General features: G+C 44.4%; 1 protein-coding gene across 1 annotated transcript in view; it reads right to left on the bottom strand.

The window, feature by feature from the left end:
- Positions 1-25,279, bottom strand: part of RAB11FIP4 (RAB11 family interacting protein 4) — a gene marked incomplete at both ends in the record, with an annotated part of 114,817 nt that overhangs the window by 65,672 nt on the left and 23,866 nt on the right. Inside the window, one exon of the mRNA XM_082294199.1 lies at positions 9,210-9,297. Coding sequence (XP_082150325.1) covers positions 9,210-9,297 — 88 coding nt within the window. The remainder of the gene's footprint in view (positions 1-9,209; positions 9,298-25,279) is intronic.

Raw genomic sequence — 25,279 nt, 5'->3', positions numbered from 1 at the left:
AAGACATGTTGTGGTTATGGAGAGGAGTCCCTTGCAAAGGAAAGAAGTACTTTAAAAACCAGAAAAAATGACCAGATGGAGGAAGCCTAATAGGGGGGATCCCTGTGTTGTCCCTGTCTGCCACACACAGGCACATGTTGAGGCAGCACCTGCTGAATGAAGACATCATTAAGATCTCAGAAGTGTCACATCAACAAAGGCAGCAAGACATTTTTCCTTTTTCAGCTTCTTCAGCAAAGTGAGATTCTCAGGTGGTACTGAACAGAGAATAAATGAAGCTGTTAAATGCCCACTTTGCTGGAGAAGTTAATGGGCAAGAATGTGTGGTAGGGTCACTTCCCAAAGAGGAGTTTATCTGGCACTAGCAATCAAAAATGTAATCTACTGGTTGGTAGAGGAAAGACATTAAACTTGTTTGCCTGGAGAGAGCATCTTTTTACAGAACCTGCCCTGCCTGTGACTGTCACATTTCCCACCCAGCCATAATCCTTTTCTTCCTCTTGGTTTTAGCATAAAGTGCTCCGTGCTTGCCTAAGGTTATTCTCTAGTCCTCTCACAGAGGAAAATTCAATCTGTTGTTTGTATCTTTTGACATTAATAACCAAAGCTTATTGCTCATCAAACTGCCTTGTGCCAGCACCCACTGTGAGACTCATCACAGGTATGAACGGCTTTGCTAAAAGGTCTCTGCATGAGATGGAGCACCTATTCACTAAAGTGAGTTACCTCCAGCAAAAAAGGAAAATAAATACCAAGTGTTACACAGTAATGGATGCAGATTAGCGTAATGCAGGGAGTATGTTTACAGTGTTCTAAAATTTCTCAACAACCATATTTTCAACCATAATTTCAAGCTTTACTTTCCTAATGCAGTTGTACTAATAACAGTGCTTCCTGTCCCAATTTTCTTTTTTCCTTTTTTAGTGGGGAAAAGTCACAAAAGCTGTGGGTCTTCAAAAAAGGATTTAACTACCCAAAACAAGGGCGTGAGAAATGTTTCTACCTTGCCTCCTTTCAAAAGGCCAGCCAGACTGGTCTGTTAGAGCTAGAGTTACAAACAGCTCCCAGATCTCCAGGGTCTGAAATGTAGTCTTCTGTGTCCTCTCTTTGCTGGTTCATTTCTTACCTAAGATTACTCCTTATCACATTCTTCCATTTCCCTTGTCCATTACGGAGAACCACTTCCTGATAGGTCTTGGCCTGCCATTTTCTCAGTAAAAGCACTGGGGAGAAAAGCACTGCCTCCTTTGCATCCAACTGACTCAGTGCAGCCCTCACCAGTTCTTCACGAGAGCCACCTGACCCAGGCTTTTGTGGCCTGATCCAGAACCTGACCAAGCACTTGACCCATTTCCAGAACATCAGCAGGAATTTGATCCAATTTGTTTACCAAGCTGCATAGCTTAAAATAGCAAACAAAGTAAAATCTTGCTTTTACAGTAGTCGCAGGCCAAGTTTCCATCAGTGCTGGCAGATTCAGGGTGTAAGTTCATCTGAGCCAGTCTCCTTCTGCAAAGGCGACTTTTGCACCAGATGTCTGGGTGTGCAACAGGCAGTATCCCCTGTACACTGCTCTGCATCCAAGCTGGCATGACAGCCTGGCTCGCTTCATCCTCCAGGGAAGATTTGCATGTTATTATACACCATAAAAAAGGGAAGAAGAGAAGGAAATGCTAAGAGCCCTTTTTCTTCTGAGATTACTAAACCACATCATCACTACCTTGCAGACATCTGAACCAGTTCCAACATGCATCAAATCAACGGAAAAATTGCCACTGGCTTTGAGAATCTCAAGATTGTGACACTGGTTTTATTCCTATCAAGAACTGAGTTTTAAAAACAAGTTCTGTGTTCTCCTCTTCCCTGTGAGGACACAAATTGGAATCTCTTCACTCTGGAGGACTGATGCTGGTCTTTTCCTTGGACCACCTCTTAACACCAGGAAGGTGATGCACAGTCAGGTGATGCATCAGCTTTCTTATTCAGTGTTTTTCTGCAACAGTGCCAATACAATCCCACCTTTTGCTCCCCTCATCTAAATATAATTTGAATTTTTCAGGTACTCCAGGAGGGTTACACAATGGCGTAACATAAAGAGAGAACACTGGAGTGTCTCAAATGCTGTCCATGTGTGTTCTTATTACCAGAAAACATTCTGGCTTGCAGCCTGGGAAGTGCCAGTGAGCTAAATCAGTTTGTCACAGTCCAGACAGAAAACAACAAATTAAGCTTTACTCTGGCAAATCTTAATGTGGAAATAGGAAGGTACTGGACAAAGATTTGCTCTTTGCTAGCAGAACCACTCCTGAGCAGAATCCTGTGTGCTGAGGTCTGCAGAACTGCCGTGGTGGATATTTCAAGCTGTGCAGCAGTATGCACCCAAGGCTAGAATCTGTCCAAAAATAACCCATTGCAATGAAGCAAAGGAATAATTCCTGGCTACTTTAAGGACCTCTTGCACTAGAGATGTCCTATTATTGCTATAAATTCATTTTCCTGCAAAAGGTAGAACTGAAAACCACTTACATGGCTGATTAGAGATATTTCATTAGGATGTCTTGTCTACCTGTGTCATAAGATATTAATGTTCTCTCTCCTTTGCTGCGGTTGGGAAAACTTCATCTACATTTCTGGGCAGCATTTGGCAAGAAGACTTAGCTGCACTGCAATCACAGTGAAGCAGCAGAGAGCGGCAAAGAGTAACCCAGGAATAGCTCCAGGTCATTGTGCACTCACTGCTGCAGCTCCACTGAAGGGTGTCCTTTATGGAGAAACACCCTGTGAAAGGGCCGTGCTCGATGTAAATCACTGTGACACAGATTGGCTGCATTCTTGTGTCTGGAGAAAGGACTAAACAATCAGATCACAAAATGAGAGTGGCCAGAAGCTGCTGAATTTTCTTCCCTGGCTAAAGACATCTGATGAGCCAGCACAGAAGCAGCTTCTCTGTCCACTCAGGAGACTCTTTGAAACATGGATGTGTATGAGTTCTAGTTAACAAAGCACTGAGTCACTCTCTAGTCTGGTCTGTCAAAATTATCTGACTTAAAAACTACTTCTCCTAACACTACAAATACAAAAGCAAATGCAACTCATTTGGCCAGAACAGGGCCATCTTCAGTCCTAAGCAAAGATGATGAAAGTCATTTACAAGTCACTGGAAGGGGAAAACATGAACCTTTAACTTTTTCAGTTTGCTCAGGTTGCTAGACATGATATCCTTTATGAGATAATTTTATAAGTTTACAATCAGTTTAATTTTAAAAAATGGTTTTCACACCCTAACAAACATTCAATTTGCAAACAGACATTCTGGCCACAAATAAACTCAATTTTAGGAAAGCTGCTTCCTGCAAATGCTCCAAGAAGGAGATTTAACCTGTAACATATCAGGCAATTTTCACAGGCTATTAAGCAATTTTAATACTATAGGAAATCAAATCTGGTTACCTAATTGAATGTAGTTGGTTTCTGGCATTTTTCCTAATAGCAATAGCTTTTTACTTTATCCACCCTTGGATCTTTAGTGGTGTATTAGACTCATTTGTGGTTTCAGGGTGTATTTAGTGACATTTAGTTAAGTCTTAGAAAACTCTCAAGTTACTTTTAGGAGTAACCAACTTCAGTTCATTGAGCAGCTACAGGGTAATTTAATCCAGGAGAGCTCAGCTCTTCACATTTACTGACAGTCCTTGTCCCTGGAGCCATCCCAAGCACCACTCCTGTCAGTAAGTTATTCTTACCAGAATGGATAGATCCATCTCCAGGTACGGCCTCATTGAAGTTTGAGATCTATAACTATGAGCCTAAATGGGGTCACATAGACTTTGGGATTTTCTGATGTGCTTTACTGAAATTTCCATGCTGGTGCAGCTGTCCTGGTCCTAGATATTAGAAGCAAATAAACTCCCTTTTACAGGCCTGCAACATACCCATTTCTTATTCCATGCTGGATCTTCAGGGCAAAGCTGGTACAACACTTCTCTCAGCTATGGGATTGCAAATTAGATTTTAAAGTTAGTTGAAGGAGATGGCCAAAACTTGGCACTGTTTTTTTGAGAAATATGTTTGCTTGGAGCATCTGAATGAAACTATAAGAGCATATTTAAAAAAAAATAATCTCCAGTGAAACAGAAGGCCAGAAATACTCTGCTTTAGAACACTTTGTTTTGAAAAAACACCATCAAATTTCATACTGTATTATTTTCATATTCTTTCACAGTCCAAATAACCTGTCACAGTCTGAGCAACCAGAAGAGCCAACATCTCTTTTGGGACATTTCTTTGAAACTTTGGGCAAATCTGTATTCTTGGAATTGTCATTAAAAAGTGATAGGAACTCACAGAGCTTTTTAACTTTTAGCTGCTTATATAAAGCCTGCTTCTAGAAGCTTTCCAGCCAACCGCAGTAATTAGATGCCTCAGGATCTAGGGAAGCACAGAGATGGATTTTTGAAGGCACATAATGATCTGTGTTACTATTTTGAAGATTCAAAGGTTGCTATTGCTGCAGTTAGGGAAGTGTATAAATTCACAGCTGTGCTTCTTCCACATTATGAATGAATATGAAGGAGCTCCTAGAACTCTCCATTTTCAAATTCCGTAACAGAGCATAACTAAAGTGTCCTTAAAACTTCTACAGGATGAGGGAAGGACTCTCTTGCTCCAGGAGAACAGGCTGTATGATTTCATCTGAAAAAACAGTGATTCTGCTAAAGCACACAGATTCATAAATGCAGAAATGCTCTGTCTGACATGGCTCAGTCTCTCCCGTTATAAAAGCCATGACCCTCCAAACACTACACAGTAGTCAGCACTGTTTTCATGGTTAAAATAAGCTATAAAGTCAGAATACATCTGCCTTTGTATCTTAATTCTGTATTAATCTGTGCTCATACAGTACCCTCTCATCTCTGTGAGCTGCAACACCGAGGGCAGTAGGGGGAGCTCCCCCTGTGTTTGTCAGGGTTTGGGTACTTCTAAGCAGAATATCAAAGCAGAGAGACTATTGGAAAGACAATAGAAATCTTAAAATACAAGGAACAGGCCAGACTCAATTAGAGCCTGGTCCTGCAAACATATCTGACTGTGGAACCCACCAGCCTGCAGAGCACAGGGAATTAACAGCTCCACTCAAGCCTTTAAGTATTACGAGTGGCAGAAAACATTTACTGGATCAGTACAATATAAATTCAGAACAGCAAGAACAGCCATTGGCTCTGCTGAGCAAACAGTAATGGTTCCCATGCTGACCCTGCTGAAATTAATGGGAATTCAGCCTTTGAGTGATGTTCTGGCTGCTCTCGGTGTCTCTGAGCAGTGCCACAGAGCAGTCAGGTAAGAGGCTACAGGTGTTATTTCATGGCAATTGCTCTACAGGCAGACACAGTTAGTAAAGCCCTGCAGTCAGCAGATAGAGAGGGCAGCTTCAGCACAAGTAAAACCTTCATACTCTGGCATTCCAATGAAATTGCTGCAGAACTTTAAATTCGATGACAACCCTATCCCTGGCTCTGGCAGAGCCTAATTGCATGGGGAAAGAAGCCTAGACAGCATGGACTCACAGCACAGATGCTGAGGCAAAGTCCTTTAATCCACAAAAGACCAGCAAAAGAAGCAAAGCTTTCCATAAATAGCAAGCACCATACCTGTCCAGTATTCCACCCCAGAGACACAGTCGAAATGGGCTCCTCCAACACACTTCTGCCCTCTAGCTTATTTACCTCCACTTGAACACATCCTCTCCACTACTTCCCAAAGTCCTACTGTTACTCAGCACATCCTTACCCACAGCTCCTGCTACTCAGCAGCTGAAGAAAATGAAACGCTTTTCACCTGACAGTCCCAGCAGCTGCTGCAGAGGTACATGACCCATATGTCATGAGGTTTATCCAGCTCTGAAGCACTGAGGAGGAGACGAGGCTTGATGTCCATTTGTAGAGTAACACAACACTTCTCATTCGTACCATGCAAGAGTAGACAATGCCCTGGTTTATGGAGGAGAGAGGCCAAGCTGCAGATTTTAGATCCAGGGGTAGGAGTTTCTCTCCCAACCATTTATGGAGCACTAAACACTCCAATGTTTGGGATTTTTTCAAGTTCCAACATTTAGCATTTCACTGAGATCCAACCCTGGATATGAGATGCTCAAACCAACATCATCAGATGTCAACTCTGATTTGAATTTCTTGTTCTTTGATGCTTCGAACCTCATGATTTAAATAAATTCAAGGTACTGAACCACCAAAAAACCTTGACACTGTATCACCTCTGTGCAGCAAACAATTTCTTCACCATACTATAAGGGCAAGCATCTATAAGACAAATTAATTTGAGTCTCATAAAGAAGAAATACAGTCAGGCATTAGGACTGTAAAGTATGAATTTAAACATTTGGCTTCCACTGCTAAAAATAACACAACTTCATACTCTATTACTGAAAACCCCACTGGATTTACAGTAGCATCTCATTTTGCTCCATTAATCTGACTGCCCCAAGCAATTGTAATAGGCTGAGATGTCAAAGAAACATATTTATAATCTGTTGCTGCCAAGACAAATTGCTTTTGTTTGATAATAAGCCTGCTACTCCCCTTGGGATGTGGCTGTACTAAAACAACATGGTGGAGGCTTTCCATTCTGAAAGGCAGACATGCCCTTTCTGAACTTTAACATAACCAATTTAATTTTTAAGGAAAATATGGCAGGTAGCCAAAGATGAATAAAATTTCCATGCTGTGAGATGAGCAATAGAAGCAGCTTTTCTAAAGAGATGCTGTGAAAACATGCAGCACAGTGTCTTATCAGAAATAGATACAGCTGCTGCTGCTTCGATGATAAACACTTAGCACTGACTCCGTGTAAGTGTTGAAATGCTAATGATGTGCTAAGGGAGCTTTAGGTGATGATGCAGAATTGGGTGATTTCTCTGCATCTGTTCACAGATACATCCTAACAACCAGATACATCCTAACAACCATCACACAAACGATTTGGACCCTACAGCTCCACACCTCGGCTTTAAGCTATTCACGAACTTTGAGTGCAAGGTACTCCAGACAGTTTGATCTGGTCACATCTTTGCAGGATTAAACCTTAGGATATGAACACAAGAATCAGTTCCCACGAGGTGAGCAAGGATGAAAACCCCCAGGGCCTCATGACTCTGATAAGTCAATATTCTCACGATGTCCCCACAGTAGGAGGGAGGAGATGCAGCTGCCCACTGCATCCCTGAGGGTGCTTGGACAAGGGCACAGTTACCACAGAAAGAGATGTTCTGGGTCATTTCTATCCCTTCCTCATCATATTTTGTGCATTTGTGCACATCTTTAGACTGTGAATTACAGAAGACATCAGACGATTTACAGAGCTTGTGTCTTACTTAAACTAGAACTCAGCTTGCTACAGCATTTTCTGCTCAAGGAAAACCTCCAGCAGAGACCTTAAGGTCTGTGCACGAATGTAGTAACTTTCCTTCTAGGCTCTCTCTTGCCTTCTCTTCAAACACATCAGTGTTACCTTGGCCAGTGTCTCCAAGAACATTGATAACAACAGCTTTTCACTGTAATTTTACCTAATTATACACTATCTTTGGCTGCCATAAACTTTAATTAAAAGTGCTGTGGTTCTACGTTTTTGCATCGTTATGACTTCATAATAATCTCATCAGAGCAGACTCTCCAGAGGCTACTCCTGGAACCACACCATGATCACTGTGACACTCACCTGTCCCTTAAGTGAAGCCTCTGCGCTGTGACATCACGTGGTGGTGACCCAGCCCACTGCGGGGCTGGGGCTGCGTGATGCCAATCACTCCCAGCCCATCCCCTGGATCGAGTTCCCCAAGAGGCAGACTCAGAGGGTGGGTCGATGGGCGGCTCAGAAGCCTAAGCTGCACCCCTGGGTGGTGCCCGGGTACAAGCCACCTCCCCCGGTTCAGGAAAATTCCCGGTTACTCGGTTGTTCGCTGGTTCTCTGTTATAACTCCCGCCTCTCGGTTTCCCCCAGTGGTTCATGTTAAATTGTATCCTCCCCTGGCTTGTAACTCATTGGTTGTTTTCCCCTTTCCCCGCGGTTTGCAAACTTTCCATAAAACTGAGGACAAGCCTCGGGGGAGCATCCCATCTCATTCCATCCCTTCCAAGCTTGTTCGGGTTGCGAGACTTCTAACCTGTTAGGAGTCAGACCAGAAGAGCCTCTCTCTTCCTTTGTCTCCGAGCTAATGTGAGCCGATCCCATCGGCTCCTGCTGTGTTCCCTCCGCAAAGAAGCCAGCTAGCCAGCCCAGCCAGCAGCTCCCTTCCTGAAGCTGAAGTCGCTTCAGCGATGCACAGAAGTAATGCAGCTGGACTCTCTCTGACCAGCGGCTTGCCAGAGCTCGTGCCTCGAACACAAGTACTGCGTTAACATCACTCCAACACTTTACAAAGAACACACCACGTATCCAGAAAAGGACAGGATGGATTATTTCACTATGGGAAGTTAGAAAAGCAATCAGCAGCAAATCAGCTGAAGTCCCTCCTCACTGTTTTTTTGTTGCCTTTAGGTTAAGCTCTAAAGCATAACAATGTCTGTGTCTTCTGTCAAGGACTGTTTCTTTGGAAAGGATGTGGCTGAATCCACTTGGTCTCCATCTTCAGGGTTTGCATGGCCAACTGTAATTAACTCATTTCCTTCCAATACATGACCCCAAGTACTCTGAAATATATATTTTATATATATACATATATATATATATATATATAAAATTTTAATTATACCTTGCAGATACCTCAAGAGGAATATAATAGTCTTAAATTTCCTAGTGGAGAACCAAAAGCCCAAGGGCTCCCTAACTCCCTAAGGTAAATCAGCAGCAGAACAAGATCAGAATCTGGAAGTATCGAACCTGGGCCCTGCCTGTTAACCACAAAGCTACTCTTTCTTCTGGTGTATTTGTCTTTAAGCCACAACACATTTATTCTGACAAAAATTAGCAGTAAACCAATGCCCAGGCACCTGTGGATACAGGAACTCTAGCATTGCTCACCATTAATATATGAGATGCACAAAAAAGAAAAATATCCTAGCTCTGTTCCCAGAGCTGCTCTACTGTCACTACAAATAACCACAGTTAAAAGAAAGGATGTCTTTGATCATTACATTTTCTGCAATCAGAGAAACATTAGTGGAACTGAACAGGATTATTTTTAAGAAATACGCACATACCTTTGATAGCAAAAACTCCGTGACAGAAGTCCTTAAAATCAATTCTCCCCAAATCATTCGGGTCCAAGTACTTTGCCAGGTTTTCCACCTAAAAGAAAAGATGATAAAATATGTGTTGAGCTTGGTGTATCATCTGTTGCTCTGATACAGTCTGTATCTTCTATAGAAGACTACAAGAATACCCACACTCTTCTCTTGAACCAGCCAATAAATGGTTCTGCAAGGATAAACCATGTCTTACATGACACTGGTGCTGAGTAAGGCATGTGCTCTCACCAAAATTTCTTCAGCTGGGACACATCAATGCTGTCCTATGGGGATCTCAAGAGCTTATTAAGGGATGAATCTGCGACTTATCCTCTCAGAGCAGGGTGCCAACAGAATTTCCTTCTCTGGAAGCTCTTGCCATGCATTCAGTGCAGAGGAACTTTAAACCTTAGTGATTCTTATCACAAGTTCTCAGGGAAGGAGAAAGGACAGACAAAGATGTGCACAGCCCATAGCAGTCTCATTCCCTGAAGAATCCAGATTATAGGAGAGAAAACTCATTGGGCACTTGGAATGAAAACAAACTTCCCTGACACGGCAGAGAATATCGTTTTTGTACAGGAAAATTAACAGTACAAAAATGTATTCATGTGATGACATAGAGAATGGTTGTGTCCAGTACACTGTGCAAACAAGCAATGTACTTACTCCTTATAATCTCACCTTCATAGCTCAGCCTTTCTGATCACTACTCACCAAAAGAATGAGATTATACTGAATTTAAACATACCCACCAAATTAGCACTTGCCCCAAAAATGGCCTGGCAGATTTTTCAGGAGGGTTTTGGGATAGAGGAAGAAAAACAGCCTAGACTGAAGAGGCTATTGTGCTGTCTAGAAAAAAAAGGAATGGAGGAACAAGCAGCTGAAGAAGAATAAGGCGAGAGGCAGAACAGTCCAGGGAGGTGAGTGCACACACAGCTGGCTGTTCTTTCTGTGACAACCACGCTGCTGGAGCTTGTGTACATCCCCTTGCATGCCTGTGCCTTTGCATGTAGTACCTTGCAGGGACCCTCACTGAGGCAGAGGCAGCCTCTTGCTGCTCATAAAAGCTCATAGCCAGCTCCACACAACCCTGCCCTTGGCCTGGGCCCTCCAGACACTCAAGAGTATGAACAAGCTGAGAGCAGGGACAGCAGGCGTGGAGGATGCCATAGGATCCTGCTGCAGCACAATCTGTGTGAGCTCAGCTATGTCAGTCTGAGCAGCAACAAAAGCCCAGCTGGCAAGATGAACCAAATGAATCCAGATGACCCAGTTTCTCAATTTTCTGGTGTGTTTTTCTCCCACATGCTAGCAAAACCCCAGCAGTTTCCCAAAGCCCTGCAGATAATGCACTAATGTGTGCGCATGACACTTCTTCCTTCAAGCACTTCTCGGTGCCTATAAATTCCTTCTGTATCAATAAATGCTGTGATAAGCCAAAGGGCTCATTTAGAGCAAGCAAATCTGGATGAGAAAATGACAAAATTTTTACTCATATGCAAAATTCTGTGTTGAATGAGAAAGGCACAATCCGATCCTTAAATTGAATCCTTTCCTCTCTCCTTTTCTTAGGGAAAATAAAAAAGTCAGCTTATGTAGGCAAGGCAAGCAAGGAGCTATATGATGAGTTCAGAACCCATGACAAGTTAGACATCTTCTTAAAACTTTCATACTGCAGAAGGCTTCCACAGCTCCAGTCCTGCCAGCTGGGCAGCAGAGCCCAGATGTCAGCTATGGTGTGACTCATGATCAAATTCCTACCCAGGCATCACAAGGAATTACCGTAACCCCACTAATTTAGAGCAGCAGAACACACATCTGTGTTTCCAAAAAAAAAGCTACTTCACTAGAAACCATAGTGTGTGGTTAATGCACACCAGACTAGCTGAAAATCCCAACTGAAACCAATTAAGTAGAGACACACTTGATATGGAAAATCTGGGTCAGTGTTATCCCTGTCACCTTCACAAACAATTGTGTTGTAGGTTTTAATGTACAGATTCCTGCAGCCAGCTGGGAAGCCTCTAGTCTATTTAATATTGTGCTATAACACAGTAGTGTCACTGGTTGTTCCCAGTGAATCTGGCATATTAAGTTTATTTCTCTAAGTTGATCCAATGATTTTAGTCTACCAGTTGCTCAGACATCTAAAATTACCCTTTAAAAATCAAATTAAATGAGATCTTATGTGCCTGGGAGTGTGTACTGTGGAGGAACAGAGGATATGTTCACATTTAGGTCTAAGCAATGTCTTAACAGTAAATGAAATTATCACCTGAGCAAAGTGCTTCAGTATTCAATTTCCCCTAAACCTAATTTGCAGGTTTTCAATTAGATTTTACAATACAAATAACTGACATCAGTGCAGGAGATGATGAAGAATTTACAGAACAGCCTGATGTAATGAATTAACACCAGTAGTGCTCACATCTTCAGCCAGGGATAATCAACACAGGTCCCAGCACAGGTCAGGGGATAAAAGGATTTTGATCAATGGGGCCTATGTTTGGGTGGATACTTGCATAGGGTTTGTGCACTAATATACACACATATTTGGTACATAAATCCCTGCATATTTGCACACAGTTTTCAAGAGCCTGCAGTGCACTTGATCATGCATTTTTACCAGTAGCTTTCTGAAATAAGGCAAGAAGCTCTTCCTAGTTAATTCCAGACTGAAGGCATTACTTAAAATTAAGTTAAATTTCAATCTGTGGTGAAATAAACCACAGCTACCCCTAAATCTTCTCTGGTGTCCCCATTGTGTAAATCACCCCTCTGCTTCACTTTGTAAAGAAATAATGTCCTGTCCTCCTCCTTCTCAGAAAGAGCTGGCTCCCCACAATGAATCAAAAGTTGTTTTATTTATTCATTGCCTTGGGAAACTTATGGATTTGTCAGCCTACCTGGCAGGCTGGGTGACATTGAAGCCTTTTTTGCAGCCAACAATCCCCTGGGACTGGGGGAGTCTACAGCCTCTGCCAGGGACTGAGGGAATAGCAGCTGCATCCTCGGTAATGGAATGGGTGGCACAGCCCAGTTCTACACACAGGATGTGCCGGTCCTGGGCATGCTCAGACTCCTGGGCCCCACATTCCTGGGCTGTGCTGGGCTCTGCTGATCCCCTGGCAAGGGACACAGGACTGCAAAACCAACTGCTACCAAAATTCAGTGTGAAATGAGTGTGTGATTGTTGTGATACCTACAGGAAGCACAGGGAGCACTGTGTGCTCCAGAGTTTAACATCAGAAGCCATCGCAATGAGTAGGGACAGTGTGTTGGGCTGGGGACTCTTCTCTGCATAGAGCAGTCCCCCACCATGTGTGATAGGCAGCACATCAAGGATTACAAACAAGCTCTTCATTGTAGGAAGTGAACAAGGGCAGAAAAAATGAGCTGCAGGCTCAATAATCCAGCTGGTTCTTTTGGCAGTTGCAAGGATGTCTCTAATGAACCCTTCAGTAGGCATCCAATAGTCAGAGAGAAGACATAAATCTCAGAGAGAAGAAACAAATCATGTTTCTTTGGGAAACAGCTGGAGAAAACCAAACCTCTGTTCCTATTGTTTAACTTGCCTGAATGAATGGCTGATTACCCTTTCAATGCAAACATGTTTCTCCATTGTAATAACTGCTCACTTCAGCCAAAGTATTTGCCTCCTTTCCCTTGGGTTTCCCAGCCATGCTGACTGCCCTGCAGAGGGGTGTTTGCCCTGTGCTGCTCTCTGACACATATGAGGAGGCTGGGAACACTTGAAAGAGCAGAATGGAAAGGATGTTTGTAGCAGAAGGAGTGGAGGAAGGAGAGAAAAGAGGACAAATCATTGACAGACCTCAGAAGAGATTTACTGAAACGGATCTTTTCTTGCAAGTGAGTTCAATACAGGGTCACCTGTACTGAATAGCCAAGGAACCCTCTCCAGACCTCTGGCCAGCTCTTGTACTGAAGCTGCCAAAACAGCATCAGTATTTTTTTCCAGCAAAGATTTTCTGACTGGAACTGAATCCTGCTTCCATTTGCAGGCAAGAAAAAACTCAGACCTCTATTGACCTCACTTAATTGTCTTCAAAAAAGAAGAGATTTTGTTAACACAGAAAACATTTGTAAGATTTAGAAGTAGTTGAGTTCAGAGGGACCCCACACCAGCTCTATCCACTGCAATCTTACAGCAGGATCCAAATCACAGCCAGAAGATGCGATTTGAAATAAACAATTTGTCTCAGCAGTTTCCCTTCATACTGCAGGAGTCTGTGAGCACTTCTCGCCCTGAAGTGCGAGCAGGGAACACCTGGGAGCTGTGACAAGGCAACACAAGCACTTGAAGGAAAAGGTCAGGCTGTGCTGCAGCAGCAACATTTGAGCAGGATCTCCTGAGGCAGAAGCATTTGTGAGAAACCTCAAAAAAAACAGCAAAAGGAGATTAAACATGTAAATGCCGCAGGGTGGAATTAGAGAGCTTCCCACATGATTTATACAAGGAGCAGCAGAACTGCGCTTGCCCTGGTTTTAACAGACTGGCCTTTCCCACATCTGGAAGGGGTGTAAGTTTACACCTTGACAGTATGAAATGCTGCTCCGGCTGCAGGGCTGGGCAATGAGACCACCACGTATGTGAGACCCACCCCTGTCCTTTTCACCAGCCCCTGGATTCAGGTGTTCTTAGCATTGATGCTGCCCTGGATGTTGGAGCTCTTCAGTCAGAAGGGCTGTCTTTTGATGAGCTTGGATTTATATATGGAGGAGAAAGAAATGAGATTTCTCTGTGATATTGAGGCATTTCAGGGAAGCAACACAAGATGAGGGAAATTATTTTACATTGCATTGGAGAAACTAACACTCACACAGTGTGGTACCCACTGTCATACAAGATGCTGAAAACACAGGCAGGTTGCAGAGAACTGACATACAATTAAAACATCTTTTGCAACAAAAAAGGAGAGGTTTTTTCTGTTTAATGTGGCAAAAGGAAGATCAAGTGATTATTTGTTACTAGGTATAAAGACTTCTGCAAACAGGGAACTGCAGGTTCTAAAAGACTGTAGCAGAAGAAAGACATAAAGAACCATTATCTGCAAAGTAAAACTGAGCAGACTCCATTGAAAAGCAAGGCACAATTGTTTTGTCAGCATGATTGTTTACCCACCATAGCTATAAAACAGGAAGGGTCTGGAACTATAAAAAGCCACTGGAGTACCTCATCTGAGGCCTTTTGAGAAGGTGTGACATACCCGGAAGATTTACCTAGCCTAGAATGAGTGGGTTAAAATCTGAGCTGTCACCATCTCAGGATGTCACATGGGAATACGTGATGCTCTCCCTGAACCTGACCCTACAGCACACACAGGACCACAGTTCCCAGTCACACATGTAAGGAGTGGAAGGCCAGCATTTTGGAGCCACAAGTCCAACCCATTCAGTCCCGGCAGACAGTGCATCATAAATAATTCATACCACTGCAAACAACATCATGAATTTCCATCAGCTGCTGTCTGATCCCAAAGCATACAGCAACATACATCACTGCTGGAAACAATGGCTTTGAATTTGCTTTGAATTTTGATTTCAAGCATCACTCATTGCTCCTTTATCTGCATGCTTCAAGCCTGAAAGTTGGTTTCTCTGTGAGCTCTCTGTAAACAGAAAGGATTGTTTCAGTTTCTGCTTTAACTGTGCACACCCAATTTAGCAAGTTAGAAGGCAGACCGTGGGATTGTGTCCTAAATGACATAAGCAAAGTTGAGTAGTCTTGGCCTCAACTTTGACCAAATTTCTAAATCTGTCAAATCCATCATTTACTAATGGCTGCAACGCAAAAAGTCTAATCGAATTCAAGGGAGTCCATTCACTTGTCTTCCCTGGGTTTAGCATCAACACATGGTATTGCATCTTCTTCCAAATATGACCTGAGTCCATGGGGGCCTTGGTACAAGGGGAGAAAAATATCCACCAGTGCTACCGCGGGGATTACTGTAACACGCATATATCAAACCAGGAGTCCCGTGGAAAGGAAATATATGTGGACAGATTGGTGGTAGATGTTTCAGAGATGTTTATTTCTCCAGCTGCATGGCCGGGGCTCTGCTCAGGAACCCCGCAGTCACGGGACCCGAGGGCCCTTGCCCACACCGGGGAACACAAACCAACCAATGGGGAATGAGGCTGACCAGGGGCAGGGAAACCTCGTGTCTCGCCCCCAGGGCCCCTCTCCCAGGGCTCCATGGCAGGGGGGAGGAGACCCCAACATCTCACCCGTTTTATTTTAATAAAAGGAGAATGAAAACAACTGGATAAACATAACAAGAACAGTTTCAAGACAAAACAAGCCACCCTCCTGAGTCCTTAAATGTCCAAACAGATTCTGTGGAACATCTTAGGGCTGACAGAAGGGAGACAGAACTCTCCGGGCATGCTTTGTGGGGAAACTGAGGCAGGAGAGGGTTTAATTTATTCCATCCCTCTTTTCATCCCCCCCTCGGCATCGGAGAGGAATTGTAGGGAAAGGGAATTGTATAGGGAAGCCATGGGGTGAAAAACGGATTAGGAATAAACTGGGGATGGGGTAAACTTAGGAAAAGGTTCATATTGGGTATAGGGTAAAAGGGGAAAGTAGGCTGTGGGTAGGGAAGTTGCTGGGACGGATATTGTTTATACTTTTGTGCATAATGGCTGCCTTTGACGGGAATACCTCCAGGCCCAGTAACATTTGCTGCTTGTAAACCCTTCTTTCCTTGCACTATATCAAATTGTACAACTTCGCCATCTCCTACACTTTGCAGGTAATTTTTAGGGTTATTCTTTTTAATGGCAGTTCTATGGATGAATAAATCTTCCCCCGTATCATCTCGTGTTATAAATCCATAGTTGTTTTTTACATTGTACCATTTCACAGTTCCTGTAATTTTCATTGCTATAACTCCTCCTATCACGCGCTTGCGTGTTTGTCGTGGCTGCTGGTCCCGCGTGGCCGCCGCCTCACCGACTCCGACGTCTCGGCCGGGCCCCCGCGTTGCGGCTGCTCCGCGCTCTCCGAGCGGCGCTGCTCCGGCGCGTGTCTGGGCTCTGCGCGGCCCCGCGTTGCCATCGCCGCTGGCTCCGTGCCCTGTGAGTGGCTCTGCTCCACAAACTCCATGCTGCTTTGGGTGCGGCCCCGTTCCGGCTCGGCGCTGCGTGGCTTCTCGTGTCGCTGCAGAAACCGCCGCTTCTCCCTCCGCAGGGCTCTCCGAGCCGTGTGCTCAGAGCGGGCTGCCACGCCGATGCCCGGTTCCTGGCTGCTCGTGGCCCACGACACCCACGGCGCCTGTGGCAGCGCTCCCTCACTCGCGGCCGCGTGGCCGGGGACTCCGAGACAGGGATGGGGTCTGCGATAAGGCACGGGCTCCCGAGGGGGCTGGGCACATCCAGCGCAGGCACCTCCGCCGGCATGGCTGCAGTCACACGCTCCTGGGATGGCGGCCGCGCAGTCTCGGCCACGGGATAAGTATGATCTTCTGCTTTAGGGGTAATGGGACCATACACATGCTCCTCAAGACCTTCCCTGATTATAAGGTATGCACGAAAAGCTTCTCTTTGATCACTTACCTTATCCCAGATCTCATCCCAGAAACACCCCTCACAAGATCCAGGAGGTTCGACACCAAAAAGTAAGTCTTGAGAAATATAGGAGAACCTTTTGAAAAGCCAGTTAAAAAAATGTTCTACATCTCCTGGTTGCATTACTTTTTTGTTTTGTTGTTCAAGGATTCCTTTTACTTCTAGATACATTTTTTTCTGTGACTCAGAGAGTCCCATTTCCCACGATTCTTCCATAGTCCAGAGAGAATATCCAAACCAAGATGAGAAGAGAGAGGTCTAGAGTGGTTTTTTACTCACAAATTTTCCTCAGGGATCAGTGTCTTGCCCGCATTCCTCCACCAGTTGCTACTGCGGGGATTACTGTAACAAGCATATATCAAACCAGGAGTCCCGTGGAAAGGAAATATATATGGACAGATTGGTGGTAGATGTTTCAGAGATGTTTATTTCTCCAGCCGCATGGCCGGGGCTCTGCTCAGGAACTCCTCCAGTCACGGGACCCGAGGGCCCTTGCCCACACCGGGGAACACAAACCAACCAATGGGGAATGAGGCTGACCAGGGGCAAGGAAACCCCGTGTCTCGCCCCCAGGGCCCCTCTCCCAGGGCTCCATGGCAGGGGTGAGGAGACCCCAACACACCAGTTATCCAGATGGAGAAAACATCCACCATGTGGAGTGTGTGAAATCTATCAGTGAATCATAAAGGCACAGAAAGAAAGAGGTGGCTCCAGACGCACTGCAGGTGGCTGAGTGCATTCAGAGGAAAAAGGAAGCTTCTTATGTTGATGTGTTATTGATGCTCTGTGCAAGCATCACCTGGGCTCAGGTGGGCGACAGGTGGTGAGTGCAGTGGAACTGCTGAAGCGGGAATGGTGGAGCACTGTGGATCTGCAGCACACACAGCAGGGCAGCTGCTGCCCTTCCCAAAGGCAGGGACACAGAGCTCCAATCTGCTGAGCTGGGCTGAGAAGCACAGGACAGAGGGACAAGGAGCAGAGGAGGGCAGGAACTTCCTCGTCTCAGCTTCTGGACAGAGGAGGGCAGGAGCTATAGGATCCACATCACAGCCCCCAGGGCAGGAGGGTTTATCTAGACTGGGAGATCCATGCTGCTGGGGAAAGACATGGTATGCAGTGGCCATGGGGCTGTGGCACAGGGGACAGATCAGCAAGTCTTCCAGGAGCATGATGTTACCAGCAAATTACTTCATCTGCCTTGACTTCCCCTTCTTTAAAATGGTGATGGCAATACTGACACGACACTCACAGTGCACCATAAAGGCAGTGATACTGTGGGCAGCAGTGAAACCTGCATGGAGCTGGTCCATGCTGTAGCTTGTTGGGTTTTTTACCCTGTCTCACTTGCCCACTATAGTCTGACTTTCAATTTCTCAATGCTACAGGCTGGTGTCTGTTATCTCCGAATACATCTGCTCGACTGGACATGGAACAATAGGCACGCTGATGATCTGACACAATATACAGGTATTTCTAAACTGTGCTCTGTTGCAATGACATCTGCCCCACGGGGCACACCCTTGTCATCACCTTGTTTTCAGCATTCTGTTATATTAACAGCATTTTATTATCTTCTGATGGTAAAAGACTGAGCCACAGTACTGCTGAGAAAACACATTAGGGATGGATTTGTTCAAAACATTCTAATATGCACACAAGCTATTAAGAGAATACAATACTTAATGAGCCTCAATGAATGTTTGTGTATAACAGAAATACGGGCAGTGTTAGGAAAATTGATGCTATGATTTCTGTTCCATATTGAGAAATCACTTGCAGTCTTTAATACATGATGACACAAACCTAATATGGGTTAACAACAAATTTCTTGCCATGTTACATACTCCAATTTTCTAGTTATCATCCTTACAGTTAGAATGTCTAACCATAGCTGAGGTCAAAAGTCATTGCACTTAAGGAACCCCTTCCCTCACATCATATACCTTACAGGTTAACCTCTCTACTTACACAACAAAACGTTTTACAACCACAAAGTACCACCAATAAACTTTGAAACAGAGCGCATGTGAATAGCTCTGAATCTGACCTCACTTGAGAAAGGATCAATGCCTGGAATTAAGAAGTTTTCAGAACTTCCTCAGAGTACACATCCCAAAGAGACAGTTCACAGCTACAGAAACTATCTTCCCCCATTCTGTCTTCAAGCCAGAAACCACCAAAATCCTGGTGAGTTTTTCCTCTGCCAATCTATGCCTTTGGATGTATCAATTGTGTACACACATAACACCCCTAGAAGAGTAATTCACATTTATTTTGTCCCTCCTAATGCAACATAGCAGCTGACAATGAGCAAGCACCAGAATCACATGACCAACCTCTCTATACAGTCTCCCCCGCCATCTATGATATGTGAGAACTGAGAACCTTTCATTTAGTTACTTAGAGCTGATTTAAACAGGATTCCATTTCCCTCCTTCCCTCTGATGCTGTGTTGCAAAACAAGACATTTGGCTGGGCCCACCAGTCTTACAACAGTCTATGGGGAATCCCACACAGTCTGGAATACCATGGGAACAGAGAGCAAGGCTAAAAATATGCTGAGCCATCTGTTCACTCTACAGTGATTTTTTTGTGTTGCTCTGGAAACAAAGGGTTAATGTGTTGAACTGTTTTCCTAAAACCACTGATTGACTCACTTGCTAAAATAAGCAGGGCTGCATTAACACCTTCTCCTCCACAGCTACCAGAACTGAAGCCAAGGTTGTCTGGGAAAACAAGGCTGTTAGCAAAAGCTGTGACAAGTTGAAGCAAGGCACAGCCCATTATCGTCCCCATTAGCATAAGTCAAATACAGCAGAAAATAGTCAGATCACAAGAGACACATGAGGCAATTGGTCATGTGGGTGCAGCATGTTTTCCTTTAAATGAGGAGCAGGAAAATGTTTGCATAACATCAGGCTTATCTACAAGTGCTGCAGCATGGATTGATTTTTAGTGAAAATACTCTTCCTCTCTGCAGCTTGTGGTGTGTGTGATTGTTCTCATCAGTACGTAAAGGGAACTTACACAGAGTAATGTTTTTCATGGCTTTTAGTTTCGAGACATCAGCCAAACAGGAACTACTCTCAGAATAATTATCATTTTTTGTAGTAAAACTGGGGAGAGAGGTGGGGCCCACAGTGCCAGAAAGCACTTTCTTGGTGCCTTCCTTGCTGACACAACTGCATTTTAATTGAGGTGTTATGGTTTGCAAAGAACAAACAAAATACCAAAGGCCAGCAGGAAGGAGATCGAGAGGGTAGGGAGAGCAGAGCAAGTCAGGTAGGTAGGTCACAGTGAGCAGCTCAGACATCGGGGGTCTCCAGGGATACACCAGTGAAAACACAGTGCTCAGAGCCAAACAGAAGCTTCAGAAAATTCACCAAACCAGAGCCTAATGCCAGTGCTGAAATCCAGGCAATGGCTCCAGACTGCATGGCTGACACAAAATCAGAACAAGCCACTTTTGTGCCAGCTGTACGATGGCACTTCACTTGTTCATCTCTGATTCACAGGTCAAAAACAGCTAAGTGCAACAGCACTCACAAGGTATTGTTATCACCCAGTTTTGTCAGCAAATCCTCACAGGCTGGATTTCTAGCCTGAAAGTTACAAAGCAAGTGTTACACTTCAGACAGACACTTCTCTTGACTATGTGCTTTATTGTTATATTCTCTCCTTAATGCACAGGGCTAACGCACCAATATGCCACCAGCACACAGCACTGTGATTCACACACAACATCTACTTTCAGAAAGAGTTTGGTCTGACAGCCAGTGAGAGGCCTGCCCAGGGCAGCATAATTTGGGCATCCTCAGCTCTCTCAGCTTGGTCTCCTGAAATCAATTTTGAACCCAGCTGTTAAAAGGGAATGTGGTTGGCTTTTGGCATGCTCACAGATATCAAGCGTGAAATGTAGGTCTTGAGATCTGATCTCAAATGAAAAAGCCTGAGCAGCAGTCCTGAAATTAAACTGAATGAAGGAAATTTCACGGCAAATTAATGCTTTGACACAAATCCTGGGAGGAATGAGTATGGGATGAATCCAGCTCAGGGAGACACACATTAGTTAAGAAGACAAACATCAGGCAGAAAGGTATGATTAAAGGAACAATATTCCACTTAGCTGAAGGGAAAGATCTTAACCTTTAGAAAAGTGTGGCTGGGAGATAACGTCCTTCCCTGAAGACCAGAGAAGGAAATGAGCAGTAAGTGCCTGTCATTATGGTGGGATAATTACCAAGTCTGGAATGAGGGTGACAGATTTGAACAGCAGCTGACTCCTCTGACGTCAAGACAAGAGGAGCAGGGATAAGCAGGCTGTGACAGCAGTGGATGAGCACGAGTCTGGACTGTCAGTGCTGAGAGGGGGTAGCAAGGAACCCCCCAACCAACAGCAAAACTACCAGGGGCTGAGGGAAGGAAGGAGCCCTTGCTGCATGAGCTCGCACAAGCAGCCAGATTCCTGACCAGAGCACTCACACAGTGTTAATCTTTTCTAAGTGCCTTGCTGCAGCTGCCAGCTCCGGGCAATGCAACAGCCCAGAAGCCCCCTCAGACCTCACATTCCCATGTCACGAGCAATTCCCCTATAGAGAAATGTCATTCATTTCCTCCTGCAGTGGAGGAAACTGTATAAAATCACACATAGAAATCCACATTGCTCGTTGATCTACACCAGGGAAAGACATTAGAAGGAATGATAATCAGCCAGTATTTTTGTGTAGGAAGGGACAGAAATACAAAGCCTTCATGCATAGAAAATGAATGTTCTTTACAACCTCAGAAGCTGTACAAGTGTGCTTCATGTTACAGGACTGCCTGCACTGTGCATCCTTACTAGCCATCATAGCCTGGTCAACATTAGTACTTCTAAATGGTTACAAGGCTGAATGGAAGAAAGATCCAAAAGGCAATACAAAAAGCCCCAAAAGAGATGAAGGTGCACAACTATGATGGGATTGTACTTTTGTGTTTTAGAAGTGTGCCCAATTAATCTGCTATCAATCAGTCTTGGTATTGTAAGAAGCTCAGTGAGGGACTGGACCCAGCATTTTCAGCTCATTGTATACACTACTGAAAAGATGGGATCTGACACAAAGGTAATTTTCTCAACTGACACGTGATTTCACCTTCTCTTCTTATCCAGAAACAGATGGACTGCAAAGTGTGCTGGGCCTGGGGACTAAGTAGGAAAAGGCAGATTTTAAAAAAGAGATTTGGGTAATGATGTGGTGACTTCCATCAGCTGGAAAATCACATTTCTCAGGCTCAGGTAAGCAGGTCACTGTTCCCAGTCCAGCTGTCACTCAGGATAATAGCCACTTGAGAGGCATTTCTGTCCACCTGTGTGTGGGACAGGACTGTTCATGCCTGTATGCACAGCACAGAGGTCCACAGGGCTGGTCCTGTTCTGTGAAATTCTTGTTCTGTTTCCTTCGAATGCCTTTTAAGAAGTTACTGTTTTGATCTTGCTCATTTCTACAGTTGCTTTTTCCAACTGCCTTTTAGTAGGGATGTAACTTGCCTTTTCTGTCAACATGCATATATTTATCATCTCCCAGTGGTATACGCTGATTTATTTTTGATATCTGTTGATGCTTTGTGTATCAGTACATGAATTCATTTTTTCCCACATTAAAATCAAACCAAGCACAGCCTGACCAAAAATTGTCATTTTGATTTTTCCAGTGAATACAAGTTCCCTGTAGTTATTATGACAACATGTCACCCCAGGGTCACAGACATGAAAATGAATTGCTTGGAAAGCAAAACCAACCAACCCTTTCACTGTAAAAACAAACAGGCACTGTTTAAGGGAATCAGGATAGCTTTTCCTAGATGGACCCTAGAAATAAGGTAAGAAATGGTCACTGGAGCTCAAATTATTATCTCTTGTGTAGAACATCCCCTACAAATGCCAATCAGATTATGTGCAGTTCTGCTTTGGAGCATCTATACAAGAGGTGAGTGGACTGATTTATCCTTCCCATTGTACCTCACCCCAATTCCAGGTACAACATATAGAGTAAAACATTATTTCTAAACTAGCTGAACCCCTTTAAAAATCAGAGAAGGAACTGTATACTAAGAGCTTCTGCTGCTGCTGCCTTCTCCCAGCCTGCCAAAACTGTGCTTGCATCTATGTTCTTCCAACATAAAGGCGCCTTGTAGGAGTTACAATCAAGAGGAGAGAGAATGCAGAAATCACAACAGATTTATACTGCAAGGCCCTCACCCAGCTCCATTTCACTGCAGTGCTGGATCAGAGAAGCCAGTTCACTGCTAATAGCTGAACATGTACCAGCCCCCAAAAAACCAGAGGTTTTTGTGCTTTTCCAGTCTCTGCTGTGCGTCACCTGCCCACAAAAGTACTGTTACTGATACAGTAACAAGGATGCAATTTACCCTTCAGTGATAAGGCTCAGCAAAGCTCTGTAGCAAAGGCACACATATGAAACATGAGGTGGAATGCTCATTGAATTGAGGATGAAAATGAATAAAGGAGCCTTCTGAGAGCACCTTTCACTGGACCAGCTCAATAAAGGAATTCTCACTGGTTATGGTGAGGTTTCCTCACCATGGAGTAAAGCAGTTTCATGGTTTGTAACCATCTTCAGATGAACAGACATTTTTACATCTGTCTCTCTGCCACTGCTGACTGTGGTCCAGGCATGGAGGGCTCCCCACCAAGAGGGCTGATGGACTGAGTCTGCCTAATGTGTTCATGGACTGGGTGGTTTTCTGTCCATGTTTTCCTAAAATCTCTCTATGAAGAGTCTGCCTGCAGAAGGAGGTGAACCTCAGGGCTGCAGCTCGGTCAGTGCATAGGGGGAAATGCTGACGGAAAAACAAGCTGGTGCCAAACAAAATGCAGTGCTGGTGCCTCTGCAGCAGCAGAGAGATGCTCCCACTCCACTGCAAACCTCACCCTGTTCGCCCTGAAGAGCCAGCAGCTCCCATATCTCAATCGTCCTGGTTTGGACAGGATCCATGCACTTCCTGTAAGACTGGGAATAACACGGTGTACAGCTATTACAGAGATGGGCATCCTGCCAACACCGACTCTGGGAGGGACCAGAGACAAACACAATGTCCTGGATGGATGGCACAATGTCCCTCCCCCCCTTGGCTGGACAGCTCCCTGCAGGTTCCTGTGTGACTGCAGTGGGCTGGAGCTGCACAGCCTGCCAAGAATGGAGAAGGTGGAAGCGGTCCTGGAGATGCTTCATGCTGCCCTGGGAGCCATCCGGATAAATGCGACCTGGAACAGGGCAATTGCCATTCAAGTACACACATCTAAGCTGAGTCACAATGAAATGTTACACGTGATGACAGCTTGTCCTTGCTGTTCCTTCCAGGGGTGAGTTCGCATTTCTCACAAGAAAAGGTCGATGCATTTTTATTAAATGACCAAGTGCTGCCCAGACAGAGAAGCAGCGAGGTGGATATCAAGGTAGTGAGGCAGCCACAGAACCATCACATCATCAAAAGTTCACAGGACAGGGTTAACAAGGGGAGGGAAGTAGGCAGGAGAGGGAAACAACTCCCTTAGCACCGTTCTAAACCTGTCTAAACCTGACCTTGAACAAAGCCAGAAGCAACGACCCTGACACAGGAACCACTTGTACTGTATTATACAATGAAAGTCATGCTAGAAGAACTTAATGGCCATAAAATCTATAAATCACCAAAACCACAGGGAGATTTTTAACTCTAAAAAGTGCTTTTGCAATAAATTTCTAAACCTTGGCAAACAACACTTAGCCCCTTATTTGAGAGATGCTGGAAGGCATCATTATGATGCAGACTTAAATCAAACTTGTCTCAGACCAAGACTTTGACCTTCTCCACATGGATGTCACTTTCCAGCAGCCACCATCACTCAGAAACGATTGAGCAGTCAGGACTCCCTATACCACAGGACATCCTCCACCTTCACTGGTCCAGAACAAATCTCTTTATAGCCAAGTCTGTCAAAGCCTCATTAGGCAGGACCAGTGCAAATGTAAAGTGTTGAGGATTACAAATAGGAAGTGTTTAGAACCTTCATACCTGCTGATCTCAAGTATGTGGGTTTTTGGCCAGTGCACTCTGGGGTTTGGACTGTCATCATAGAGTTCAGAAATGCTGGTAAAGACTCTTGTTCCAAACCTGCATACAAAGGGTAACTTTCCACACATCTCATGTGGGGAGTTCATCACAGGAATTCATCACTTTGTTGCTTTGCAGACTTAGATGGAGTGAAGAGCCACAGAACAGAACACATTACTTCTTGCCCAGAGTTTACAAAATGGTTTTTCTTTTCACTGTAATAGGAAAACCTCTTGAAAGAGACCAGCAGGAAAGCCTTGTAATGCCTCTCAAAATACTGCAACCAAACCAGAGCCTGCCCAATACAACTCTGTGCACGTATCCTTGGTGTCTTATTGAATGGAGCCTACAGG

The sequence above is a fragment of the Coloeus monedula genome (genome assembly GCF_965178545.1).
Source record: "Coloeus monedula genome assembly, chromosome: 19".
In the NCBI taxonomy this organism is placed as follows: domain Eukaryota; kingdom Metazoa; phylum Chordata; class Aves; order Passeriformes; family Corvidae; genus Coloeus; species Coloeus monedula.
This window is presented reverse-complemented; position numbering and strand designations above follow the sequence as displayed.